General features: G+C 50.2%; 1 protein-coding gene across 1 annotated transcript in view; it reads right to left on the bottom strand.

Moving 5' to 3' along the window:
- Nucleotides 1-4,351: 4,351 nt before the first annotated feature.
- The window catches only part of LOC135976492 (spidroin-1-like), a 925,731-nt gene continuing 916,391 nt past the window's right edge, over nucleotides 4,352-13,691 (bottom strand). Inside the window, exon 4 of the mRNA XM_065572401.1 lies at nucleotides 4,352-4,843. Within this exon, the coding sequence (XP_065428473.1) occupies nucleotides 4,417-4,843 (427 nt within the window). The 3' untranslated portion in view covers nucleotides 4,352-4,416. The remainder of the gene's footprint in view (nucleotides 4,844-13,691) is intronic.

Here is a 13,691-nt window from a genome sequence, read left to right as displayed (position 1 = left end):
CAGATGACTTTCCTTGCTGCCCTGCCAGGAGATAACCAGTAGCAGCCTCACCTACTAACCAGGGGCACTAAATTCAGTGGCTTCATTTGTCCAGGCAGACTTTCTATTGTAGTTTTGATGGGTAATCCTGGCATCCCCACCAGCACTCCTCATGACAAAACAGGTTCGACCTTCTCAAGGTAATGTGTGAGCTCTCACGGGCCCCATAGTGTCACTGAACTACATGCCCTGCTTCAGTGTCTGCTTCTGCATTTCTTCTGCATCCCCACCAACCTTTGGCAGCCTGTTGTCCTCTGCTCTTGGCCCTGGTTCAAAAGCTAAACTGGTTCTCCCATCTTCCCCTCCTTGAGGTATCCTGTTGAGGAAGCCAAGTGCTACAGTGCAGTGACTCCATGAACATGTCACCCTCACCAGAGTTATTGTGATTTACGTCCAGGGACCTGTATCGTCCACGCCAAAGTGTGAGTGAAAGAACCTGAGTGGAAAAAGGGAACCATGTTTTGTGCATTCCAAGAGAGCGACCCCTCTTGTGGTCTCTTAATAAAGGTCTAGTGGTTCAATCTTTTGACTTCTTTTGTGCTACAAGAAGGGGACATGCCTCTCATAAAATGCTACTCCAGACCCACCAAACAGCCAGGGGGCCCAGCGATGGTGTCATCCAGCCCCACAGCCAGTGAAAAGGACTCCTGACGAACCACTGTTAGCAGCCATCACTGGATGAGGACACCGGGCCTGAATCTCCCTACTCCGTCAGCCCCAGGGGAGTTCCTCCCGACTTCCATCAGGGGAAGTGAAAGGAGAATCCGGCCCATAGCATTACTGGGTGTTGTGATTTACTGATACATCCCCTGGTCTCAACTGGGGTGGGTGGGAGGGGAAACTTAAATTTTAATAGTATCAACCGCCGCAGTGTGTACGCGCTCCCTTCCTGGAGTAGCATCGCAGCTGCTTTACATGGAATTCCCTCCACCCCTGCGAGCGACCTTCACTGAAGGACAAAAGAGAGCAAACTGTGACATAAATATACATCCGGCCTCCTCAGCAGAATCTGTGAAGTCGGCCGCAGTGGCCCAAGGGTGTAAGATGCTAAAACAACAGTACGGAAGGAAAAGGTTTAACCGGGTTGTGCCGCGCCGGATAAATTAGATAATTGGGCAAGAAAATGTTGTAATACACAGATGATCCATTAGCAGGTTCCTTAAGGAAGGATGAATCTAGCTTATGAGCGGAGGAGAATAACACCTTTTGACTTATTAGCAGCCGACCGACGCATGCATTATTTATAGGACTCCCAAGAGCGAGCACAAATGAACGCCTTTTGTTATCGCAGGCCAATCACTGGAAAGCAACGTCCGCCGTAGAGAACTTCCCAACAGACAGCAGCCCTCACTGTTTGAAGAATCCGCACTCTTTACACAGTACACAGGGACCAGGCATGGACTCTTGGTGTCTCTAAATGGGAGCATTAAGACGGGCCAAGCAGTATTGGTCAGATACGCTCTTTGATGAACGTAGCTGTTCTTTGTCAAATAGTGTAACCAATTAATCAAATTGCACCTGGTATCCAGACAGCTCTGGTTCTTATGTCTGGGTCAGGCCAATTGATAGCTTGGGTTTTGTATTACTATTTACTAAAGAAAAAAAGGTCCCCCCACTCCCTTTCTTACTAACTTCAGCTTCAAATAAACTATGGGTTTGTGGCCCTCTCTTGAGGTTGCTGTCCTCATACGTTCATGCAGGACCATGGCACTTTTGTGTCACAATGAATGGCACTTTGGTTCCATTCTATGAGGTGGGAGACTATATTTGCCCTGAACTGTTGGTCTGGTGAGAGCATCTTCTTATATATGTTCCTCTAAATCACCATTTCTTTTTCTGCCAGAAAGCACTCCTGCTTTGGGAGGGGAATGGGGTTCATGACCGGAGAATGCTTTTCGGTCACTAACGTCTGTGGGTCACCCCATTCTTTTTCTAATATGTAAAGGGAGGGGAGCAAATCAAAGGGCAAGGCTGCCTTGGGCCCGCTGTAACAGAAAAGAGATCTATGCTGGAATGTTCCCCGGCACCCACTGAAGATGTCTGCCTGCTCCACACTCCGGCTGGTCCTGCATACTGCCAGAAAGAGGGGAGAACGTGTGGGTTTTCCCCATTCTTTATCCCCTCTGCTTGTTTTTATATGGAAAGAGAGCTGATGAGGCACCGATTCTCTAACCGTGGAAGCCTCATCAATGCAGCTGTAACAAACCTAAAAGCATTGGGGATTAAACCCAGGTTCTTCAGCATCCAAAACATAGGCCTCTACTACTTGAGCTAAAGGAGCAACTCCTTTAGCTGGAGATGAGTAGTAGGCTGTTATAATTGCTGGACCTACCCTTAGGGGAAAAGACAAGATCACCTATGCTCAATCAAGCATCGTCCTTCATGAGAAGATTTTTTGTTCTTTGTCTATACCGCGCCTAGCATAATGGGGTCCTGGTCCAGGACTGGGATGTCAAGGTGCTACAATAATAAACTATCTGAATTCTTATCAAGCACATATTCTGCAAACTTGTGCATCCACATTCTGCCAACTTATGAATAAACTGCTAATTACCCACTTTTCCTGAACACTTCCCTGATTAGAAACGAATCAGCAAAACGTGACAACTGGCTCGATCTGCTAGTCTAGAAAGCTGACCAACTCTATTCTCTGCACTATTCCAGACCCAACTCTCTCCTGGCTGTACAGGACTTTTTTTTTTTTTTTTAAGATCTGCTCTAAGAATTATTTCGGGAAAGTTCTCTGGCCTGTCTTATACAGGGGGTCAGACTAGGTGATCACATTGTCACTTCTGGCTTTGGAATCTCTGAATCACTAGAACTTTCGTATTTTGCACAACCAAGGCAAGATGGGGAATGAGAAAAATCAGTGTGGTTGCCCTGCAAAATCATGTTCTTCTACTTCTAAACAATGGCCCCCATCTTCCAAAGTGACTAGTGAGCTTTGGTGTCTCCATTTTTGGCTGCCGAACTAAAGACACCTCAATGGGGCTTGATTTTGCAAGGGCTGGTTCCGAACACTTTCTGAATATCAGGACCCTTTAAGGAATCTCCAGGTGGGGCCCAAAAATTGAAGTGTGTGTGTGTGTGTGTGTAAGAAATCCCTCAAAGTCCGTACCATAATGAGAAGCAAAACAAGAAGAATGAGAATCTGTTGTTTTGTCTGAAATTCAGAGTGGATCACCTCTGCTTTTAACTAGCTACGGAAATGAATGGCTATAAACAATGTGCACTTCCAGAGCATGAATTAAACAGCATGTCTGCAGTGTGACTGTGTTTTAAGTGATGTTTATTTATCCTCGAGTTGCACAAGCATTTATTAAATTTTAACGTACATTGTTCCTGGGTAAATGGGAATCCTTTCTCTAACATGAGCATTAAGAGCAGAGAGAAGCAAATGTTAACGGGACCTCTCCAATGCATAGTGTCTCAGGAAATCTCCCTGAGCTAGGGCTAGGCAGGGATGATCCATTGGGAGACTACAACATAAGAATAAATAATACTGGAATTAAATAGCTTCTGTGCCTCTGCTGATAACATCAGAGCTGTCCAACTGTGTGTCATAGGCCTTATACAGCTAACAGAGATTCTCCTTTAGCTAAGGTGGTAGAAGGCTGCGCTTCTGGATCCAAGTTCTATCCCCACTGAGGCCATAAAGTTCCTAGTTGTCATGGTTCTGCATCATAAAGGCTGTGAAGTTCCTAGACGCTTTCAGGTCTGTTACAGTACTTTGCATCTTTCTCCCAAGAATCTCAACGTGCTTTACAAAGGCTGGGAAGGGCTTGCCTCCACTGGAATTTTACTGACATATTTATTCTGTCGTAGCCATGCCTAGTGTAGACAAACCCTGAGTGATGTTATCCTCGCTTCACAGATGTGGCAATGGAGGCCCTGAGAAGCTAAGTGGATTGTCCCAGATCCTATAGCGATGCTGTGATGGAGCTGGCATTAAAACCCCATCTCCAAATGCCCAGTTTCGTGCTCTATTTGGCAACCTTGCCTACCTTACACCCAAAAGCACTATCAGCTGGACCAAGTTTGTGTTTGTGCCTCACTGAATCATAGAATATCAGGGTTGGAAGGGACCTCAGGAGGTCATCTAGTCCAACCTCCTGCTCAAAGCAGGACCAATCCCCAGACAGATCTTGGAAGGTCTGTCATGTATTTTAGCCCCAAATTGGCCTCTGTTTCATAAACCAACCCCAAATAAGCTTTCTTCTCTAACCATTTTTCCTTGCATAGCGTAGCTAGATCTTTCTCACGCATTACAAGACCAGTGGCACACATTGTGGATTTGCAGGGCTAAGAGCTTTGCACGGTGGATTCCTATTACCCACCGCTTGGGTTTGCATGCTGTAAATTAGGGCTTGTTAAAAGTTAAAAGTTAGCTTGATATAGGGTTACCATATTTTGTGCCTCCAAATGGAGGACACTCCACGGCCCACGGCCCCGCCCCCAGCCCCGCCCACACCCCCGCCCAACATCGCCCCCTCCCCAAAGTCTCCGCCCCCTCCCCTGCTTCCCACGAATATTTGATTCGCGGGAAGCCTGAAGCAGGTAAGGGGGGTGTGGGGGGAGGAGGCGCGGCCCAGGCTGGCCCCCCGGCGTTTCCAGCCTGGGTCGGCTCGGGCACTGGGGTGCCGGCCCCGGCCGACCACCCCCGGCCCGCCCAGCACTGCCGGCCCCCGGTGGCCCGGCGCACCCCCCGGCTCCCGGCCCCACGCGGGCCCGGCCGACCCGGCTCCCCGCCGGCCCGGCTCCCCGCGGGCCCGGCTGACCTCCCGATTTTCCCGGACATGCCCGGCTTTTGGGGATTTCCCCCCGGACGGGGATTTGAGCCCCCAAAAGCCGGACATGTCCGGGAAAATCCGGACGTATGGTAACCCTACTTGATATAGCTAGAGTACTCAGGGGTGTGAAAAACCCCTATGCTGACCTAGCCCCAGTGTAGACGTGGCTTGTAGAGGTAGATTACCTATGGAAAATCAAAACCCTTTCCGTCAATGCAGGAAGCGTCTACACTACGGCGCTACAGCATGATAGCACCCATAGTGTAGACATGGCCTAGGTCTCAAGCAAAATGTGTGGTGTTCTACTTCCTAGTGGATGCACCCCACAAAGACAGCACACAACATGGAACGCCACGGCAGGAAGCGTTAGCCTTTGTTCAGGCGAAGCCTGAGAGCAGAATGAATAATCAAGGTCCTGAAGATCAGACCTGCCTGGGAGGAAAAGATTGAAATAGAAAGAAAGCTGCAGGTCCACAATGAGATGACATGGCAGGGCTGGGACCAGGCTATCTGTCAAGGCTGAATTACATTGGCAGTGATGGTGGGGTGGGGGGCTAACAGGAGAAAAGCAAGGGGTGCTGCTGGTTAGAACTATGGGACAATAGCTGTGTGAAGGGACATTGCAACCGGATAAGAGCCTACTACTGTTTACAGCTGATAGTTGTCATTCCTTTAGCTCAAGTAGCAAAGGCTCGTGCTTTTGATAGTGAAGATCTGTGGTGCAAACTCCCCTGGCAGCCCAAGCAGGAGGATTGTTACATTTATTCTACCGTCAATCTAGAAGCCCGGCTTTATACTGGTGCTAGGAGAGACTGAAATTACTGAATGTCCCAGTAGTCCAGGTTCTGACATCAGCCAGAGGGGACGGAATGACCCTTTGCAAGCCTGTATAACAGCCACAGAGAAGATTAGAAGTATCCTGACCTGAGACAGCACAGCAAAGCTTTAGTAAGGCAAACTTTTTGTGCATTAATGGTTTTGATGCAGCTCACGGCTCCTCCATTTGAAGGCTGGTTCTCTATCATCTACTATTACGAGGAGGTGCAGTTCAGTCCAAACACCTCGTTGCTTTTCCGAGGTGTATCGGGAGAGTTTTCCCTGCACTTGGGAAGGGGGAAGCAGTCACAGGAGCTGTGTCTTGTAGGAACATTTCCGAACTCATGTTTGTTCCCTCTCTCTGGTCTGGGCAGAATGTCAAAGCCTGCTTTGAGCTGGAAATATTTTAAGACCAGCACTCACTAGAGACTAAAACAATGGCAATTCTTTAGCTACTGAGGCTTTCATAAAAGGGCTTTTGACACAGAAACTGCTTCGATTTTTTTCAAGAAAAGATTGTGCTAGCTGCCCTGTGTGTGTGTCTGTGTCTGTGTGTAAAAGGATATCTTGCAGTTCAGTTGTTTTTTTCATCTGAAAGTATTATACAAACATACAATGGAACCACTGAAATGCAGCCACCTCTGGGGGTACAGGAGAGAAACCACCAATCGCACCCCTGAACAATGGAGGAAGAAGACATTTTAGATAAGGAGACCAGGGCAAATCCCAGCTCTTAAGTTAAAAAAGAAAGGGCAGGAGAGGGAGAGGGAGGCAGGAGAGTTTAATTCCCGTGCAGAATATAGAGAGCCTCATTTTCAAGGGCTTATCCAAAAGATCGACACATGGCAAACTGTGGAAATCCACCTCTCTGTGGCTGAAAAGGCTGAAAAGGACACTGCTGGGATTTCAACCTAGGCTCCAGCAGAAAGTCTAGGTGCTAGTGTGTCAAACCTGCTAAAGGCCAATCAACCTTCCTTTAGGAGCCACTCAATCCATATTTTCATCTCCCGCTCTCTCTAGTCTATGATATTCACATACACATTAGGTAAGCGAGGGTAGGTAGCCTGCAGCCAAACCAACACAAACTGCGATCTTGTCAGATCTCATATAAACTAAGCAGGACGGGGGTTGAAAGCTGGGGAAATAACAAGGCTGTAGAATGTGGAGTCTGCGCAAAGGACTCATGAAAATCCCGGATGGCTCAAAACAAACTCCTTCATCGTCTCTCAGAAATCAATGGGCAACCAGGGCCTGTGCGGAAGCAGTGGATGTAAGGGGCTGGCTGCAGCCCTGCACGTGAGCTCCCATTTGCGAAAGGCTTTGGGGCGTAGCTTCATGCAACGTGAGGGGAACCAAGCTTCTGGGTTTACACATAGCCATCAGAGAGAGCAAAGACCTAACTTGGCTGTCTTGCCCCGATCCCCCATTTTAAGGCCTCGTCTATCCTGGAGATTCATCCTCATTACTCCCTAGCTGCAGGCAGGTGAACCCCTTAGTGCAGGTAGGTGAAACCAGTCTGGTGTAGATCATCCCTTCTAGAAACTGGGGTGGGCTGCACCTCTGCAAACACTGGCTCACTAGCTGCTTACCCTGGTGATGCTAGAAGTTTGCCCTGGCGAAGCTAAGTGGTTGGCCAACAACAGTTGCGATCAGAAACTCACCTATGTAAGTCAGCCCTAGCCATCCTGTAGCCTAAGTTTCCTGGTCTCAATTTCTTCCCATTGTTCCCCAGTTAAATCCCCTCGGACTGTCCTAAATACTTATTGGCCCTCCTGGGGGGTTCAAACCTTTGCCCACAATTATCACAGCCCCCTTCAGTCACCATTTGTCCAGGTTCTCCGGATTTAGCTCTCTCCATCTTGCCTCCTTGAGTCAGTTCCCGCAGTTGTGTGTGTGCCCAGAACGATAGATTGCCACTGCTTTCCAGTATACATCAAATCCCGCCCGACACTCCAAAGTAGCATTTTCAACCTCCGGGTGCTAATAGAATCCAGCAGGAGAAAGAAATGTCAGCTAAGGAGCTGCCGCTGTTTTGAGAGTGCGCTGGAGCTGATCCGTTACCCTGGGGCAAAAGGAGCAATCTTAGGGCAAAGGTTAAAGAGTTCAGGCGCACTTCAGCCTTCTTAACTGAAACAGGCCTCTTACACATTGCAAGATGGATGACTCAAGCTGGGGAAGGGGGGGCAAAATTGGGTAAGCAGTGGCGCCACCTGGAGGAGCATGCAAACCACGATGGAAAAAACCGATGCTACTCAGGTACCACCTAGACAAGAAGCAGAAGAAACTCGGTTGGGTTCACGGGAGGTCTGGAGACTCATTATGATTTGGCATCAGCATCAAGTGGGGCTTTTCTGAGCCAGAACAACACTCAAAAACTCCTCAAAGAGAATCCAGATGCAAGCCCTTTATGTGGTTTCGGGGCAAAACTGAGTGAAACCACCAAATTTTCACTGCAGAAGTATAGCACGGTGCTTACCTACACAAATAAATGATCGATAGTGATCCTAATGATTACTGCGGCTTGGGAAATGGTTTTTGTGCCTGTGAAATTTTCAAGGAAAATTGAAATGTTTGTTTTCATTCACATTTTTCTTAATTTGGGGGAGGGGTTGTCAAAAAAAAAAAACTTAATATCTAAACAGTGAAAATGTTTTTGCCTGAATGCCAACCCCCCAGCATTTTGGGGACTGGTCAACATTTTTCTGTTTCTGATAGCTCTTTAGAACACTAGGTCTCTCTGTGACTCAGTTTCCCAGTCTGTAAAATGGGAGCAGTACTTCACTCTGAGAGGTGCTGAGAGTATAGATATATTAATGAGGGAAGGTGTATATTACAGATGAGGAAGATATAGTAATGGAGATGGAGGCCATAGAAGCACCGAGCCAGACCCCATTCAGGCATCTTTGCGTGATTGTGGCCTTCTACGGGGCTGCTCTTGGGAAAACCTCCTGGGCCCTCCTTCTGCTTCGATGGGACATTTTTGCCATGATACAGTGTTTGATCTGCAGCTCCATGGACTGAGGACTGGTTGGAGAGTTCAGCCATACAGCAAGAAAACCTCACAAGGGATTATAGGAACGACAGGGGAGGCTCCTTTAATGGATCTGTTTGAAAATACAGCTCTCAGTGGGTCTGTGAGCCAGTCACTGATGCTGGAGAAGATGATGTTACAGGCTTCATGGTTCTTTAAGCTACCCCTGTTTCTTATTAACTTTTTTTTCTTTTTTTTTTTGGTAGGGGTGGGGGTGAGTTTTTCTGATCATATTGTGAATGGGGAGACTCTTGGAGATCCAAGGGCGCCCTCTGGTGGAAAGAACTGGCTGAGCTAGAAGAGATGTGTTCAAATGCCAGTGGCTAAAATTCTCATCTGATACCCACTGGATCCTTGGCAGAAATTCCAGGTGACAACAAAGTAGGGTGACCAGATGTCCCGATTTTATAGGGACAGTCCCGATTTTGGGGTCTTTTTCTTATATTAGATCCTATTACCCCCCACCCCCGTCCCGATTTTTCACACTTGCTGTCTGGTCACCCTACAACAAAGTAGCTCTTCGGCCAAAGATCTGGATGTGTTAGTGTGCTGGTTCCTGGGGCTAAAATGGCGCTTTGGTAGAAAGCACGTGAGAGGGGTAGCAGGGTTCAGATGGAGCCTGCCGGCATTGAAGAATAATAATAATAATATCGAGCTCAGACAGTTCTTTGCCTCAGTAGCTCTCCAAACACTTTACAAGCACCAGGGGAAAGCCCAGGGTAGGATATCTAAGTGCCAGGCACTGGCTGAGCAACTCATTCAGGTGTGTGGGACTGTACCTTCTCCAGGGCACCGTTAGGGGATAGAAATAAAGCAAGATAGGAAGGCATTGCTCTTGCCAGCGCTCTGGGCCCTCCCTGTGTGACCAGCCCCCACTGGGACCCATCTACTCCTACCCACAGCTGCCTGCTTGCCACCCCGTCTCAGGTTGCACTATCCCCTCATCCCACCGAAGCTTCATTTATACAGCCTGGGAGGCCACAAACCTTCCACATGGAGCTTCAGGAATTCATGGCCAAGCACTGAGGAGCAGCTGGCTCAGGCAGGATGAGCTTTGCAAGGAGCCTGGAAAATGGGGTCCTACGTGGGCCTCTTGTTTAGTATGACCGGGGCTGGGTGAACGCAGGGGTTTCTCTTCGCAGGGCCTCAGGCCTTGATCCTGGAACTCAGCGCCTTGCTTCACTGGGAACTCCAACGCTTCAGTAATCCCCACAAGCCAACAGGACTGAGACATCTCCAGTGTCAGACCCCACCACTCGCTCTCGGAGCTGGCGCAGGGAGAGCAAAGGGCTAGTGCCGGGGAGGAGGTGCCTTAGCAATACTGTCACGCGAGGAATCAGGACGCAGGTTCGCCGCCCCTCGTGGGAGCGATTCCGAAGGTCGTCAGTCAGCAGCCCGGGAAGGAGCCCTGGGATCTGGCGAGTCGTGAGCTGTGGGGCTGAGAGAAGAAGCAGGCCCTTGCTGGCAGGGGGTGTGCAGTAGCAGGAAGAGCAGTCCTCAAGCACGAGGCAGCTACTTTGGCTAGATGGCAGGCGGACAATTCAATGAAGCCCTCGACAACAGGCCCAAGCTCTGGCTGTTGGTCCCTACACACGGCTGCTCAAACACCCTCTGACAGAGCAATGGGCCAGAAGGAACAGCCCAAGTATGAGGCCTCAGGGGCTCGCCGTGGCTCCATGCCCCTTGTATCCCTGATGCACTGCCTCCTCTGCTGTGGGGCTGGCTGGGCTTGGCTCTCCGTTCTGGGCATTGCAACGTCTGGGGTTGCAGCGTGGCCCCGGTTTGGCCCCTCCCCCCTGTCTGTGGAGTTGTGACCTGGCTCATAGGGTTGCAGCGCCACCAGGGCCGGCTCCAGGCACCAGCCGAGCAAGCTGGTGCTTGGGGCGGCAGCTTGTAGGAGGCGGCATTCCGCCCAATCCTAGGGCGGCACGGCCGCTTTTTTTGTTTGTTTGTTTTTGTGGTGTTCCGCTCCGGCCGCCCTGTAGGGGGCGGTGGCGCAGAGGACAGGAGCGCCCTGCAGCAAGCTCGTCAGGGCAGCCCGCGTCCTTCCCTCCCAGCCGACCGGAGCATCACAGAGCCCTCCCAGCAGGCGGTGCGGCGGGAGGGGCCGCGTGGCAGCGCCCCGCTGAAGCCCTGGCTGCCCCACTTCTCTCTCTCTCTCCCCACTGCTCCCACCCCCTCCCAACTCCCCCCTCACCCCCCACTAGCCGGGGCACAGTCCCCCTGCACCCTGGCTCCGGCCGTGCCGCAGGTGGGTTTTTTTGTGTTTTTTTTTTTTTGCTTTGCCATTCTGGCCGCCCCGTTTTTTGTTGTTGTTTTTTGCTTGGGGCGGCCAAAAAGCCAGAGCCGGCCCTGAGCACCACTCATTCAAATCTGGCCTACCTGGACTCCCGTCATCATGACGGCTGGGCCAAACGGGAGTGGCACTGGGACCCCATAGGCTGCAGTGCCTGGAGCAGGGAGGCGAGCCCAGCCAGCCCCGTGGGACAGGAGCTTTGAACCCTTTGAAACATTCTGGTGACCCAATTTTGGGTCCCGAGCCACGGGTTGAGGACCCCTGGTCTACACCATTATAACAGAGGGATTTGCTCCTCTTTCTTTCTGCTCTAGAAAATCATCCTTTCTTTCTCCCTGTGCTTAATGGGAACCTGCCAGATGCTATACGCCCTAGCTGTCAAGCTTTCTACTACGCTTGCCTTCAAGCCCCAAGGCACCTGACATGCTACCACTAAATTTGATGCCCCAAAACACACACAGGTGGAGAAATGACAGTGGGTTGGTTTGGAGTGAATAGGGGAATATCTTGTTGGATAAATGACCTTTCAAATACCTCCTCTCTCAGGTAATGCCCCTAAATCTAAGCTTGTTGCAAGGTTAAACTGTACAGACCATGTCAATATAGGCCTTTCCTGGCCTCCCCTGCATCAGGGCAGTAAAATCCTATTAAACGGGGTGTCCCCATGGATGGTTTATCATCCCGATTAAGAGACGATGCCGCTTCGTACCTGGAATGATTCTTAAAGTGCTTTGCTCTGCTTGTCTCAAACGAACGAAAGCGTTAGAGCTCAGACAGCTATTTAGCATGTGTACAGCCCTTCACTTGGTCAAGGCTTAAATAATTCTCAACACCGCCTGCAGGGGGAAATATTATCTCCTTGCTTTACCGGTGGGGAAACTGAGGCATGTAGCTCCAGGGTCACAACTGGATTTTGTGACAGAGTTGGGGAATAGAACCCAGGTATTTTGACTGCCAGCTTTTCCTACCCAAGGCCACGCTGCCTCTCAGCACAGAAGACTCAGCTTGGCTGCTCTCAAAGTGTTGATGGGATTTTCTCCTAAGGTGAGCTGTGGGGGCGAGGGGAATGATAAATACTCTGAGTGAGTGTCTTGCATGGAAGGCACTATAACATTTCAGAGGGCTTCGCACACATTTGTAAATGATGCTCGGGTAGTTAGTGAAGCGGGAAACTGAGGCACGGATAGATTAATTAACCGGCCCACACTCAGACCAAAGGGCTTTGGCAGAGCTGGGAATAGGCCATTGGTTTAACCATTAGACAGTGTTTTCCTCTCTAAATGCGCAGGAGCTGAGGAACTACAATGCAGCCTGTTTCCCATGGAATGCTAGGACCTTGGGGAACAGTTCAGCTGTTACTCCAAATCAGTCCTGCCTGGAGGCCCTAACCGAGATCAGGATTCCATTGTGCTGGGCACCACACAATCCCACAGGGGGAGAGTCCTTCACCCAAAGTGCTCACAGGCTAAACGGAGGCAGGATGGGAGGAGAAACCAAGGTGAAACGAATGGCCCATGGTCACATAGTAGGTCAGTGGCAGAGCTGGTGGTAGGATCTGGGGCTCCTGACTCCCACTCCAGTGCTACATGCCCCAGATGACATGGCCTGCACCTAGGGAGGTAACATTACATCTTGAAACAGCCTGCAAGTGGCCACTAAAGGAGTTTTGGGGTTTTTTGGAGGCCTTGCCATGAGGGACAGAACACCCCCAGCTTCTGAGTATTACAAAGCCCAGACATCCCTACCTCTCACTTAATCACATACCCTTACACACCCAACGAAATGGGCTTGCCATCCCAAAGAACCAGGAGCAATTGCCAGTACATATCATTGAGCTTGATTTGCTTTCCTGGGAAACATCCCAGTTCAAAAGATTTCCCACGTACGTGCGTCCAGATTAGCACAGGGCGCTGGCTGAGGCAGGATCCGTGCTCTGATCTGGTATAATAATTTGCATTCAGAGAGGGCTTTCCATCCAGAAGGATCCCAAATTGTGTTCTCATAGGAGGTTAAAACATTAATTCGGAACACCTGCATTACATCAGTGTCTAAGGAATCCACCGTCCCCTATATGGCTACGCCACTGCCACTCAAGTGCCCCATGGCCTCCAAGGCCTTCCCATGATTCCCCCCCACCCCATGTGCCCAGAAACGCCAGCCCAGCCCTCCCACAATTCACTGGGACAGAATTCATAGTTCAGCTCAGCTGAGGGCAGCACTGGGGACCATGAGAGGTGCTCCGGGAAGTCCCAGTGCCGCAAAGGAGGGAGTGCAGCGCCCGTGTGGATACAGCAGCATGAGGGTCACTTTGCAGAGTGGCTGCCCTCACTTGAGCGAGGCTAACTGCAGAGCAGTAGGTCAAGTAGAGGTAACCCAAGCTATCTCTGCAGTGAAGCTTTCCCTCCACCGAGTAAGCCCATGCAAACTATGCTAGGAATTCTCCTCTCCGGGGATGACCTCCCTTTGGGAAGAACAAGGATATCCCCCCAAAACCAGCAGCTCCCAGAGCCAATGGCATGGTGGCTCCATACTCCCACCAGCACCCCAGTGACATGGTCCATATAGGATCTTATGTCCCTAGGAATTTTCCCTTTGGCCCACTGTCCCCAGGCCCCTTCCCCATTAACCTACCCGCTGAAGTCCTGCATGCTATAAAGAGCGGCCCACCTCTCTCTTCAGCTGTGGAGAAGAGAGTTCCTAGGGGAACTTCTGAAGAGGA

The sequence above is a fragment of the Chrysemys picta genome, chromosome 18, assembly GCF_011386835.1.
Source record: "Chrysemys picta bellii isolate R12L10 chromosome 18, ASM1138683v2, whole genome shotgun sequence".
NCBI classification, from domain to species: domain Eukaryota; kingdom Metazoa; phylum Chordata; order Testudines; family Emydidae; genus Chrysemys; species Chrysemys picta.
Note: the sequence above shows the minus strand (reverse complement) of the source record. Positions and strands in the feature narration are given on the sequence as shown.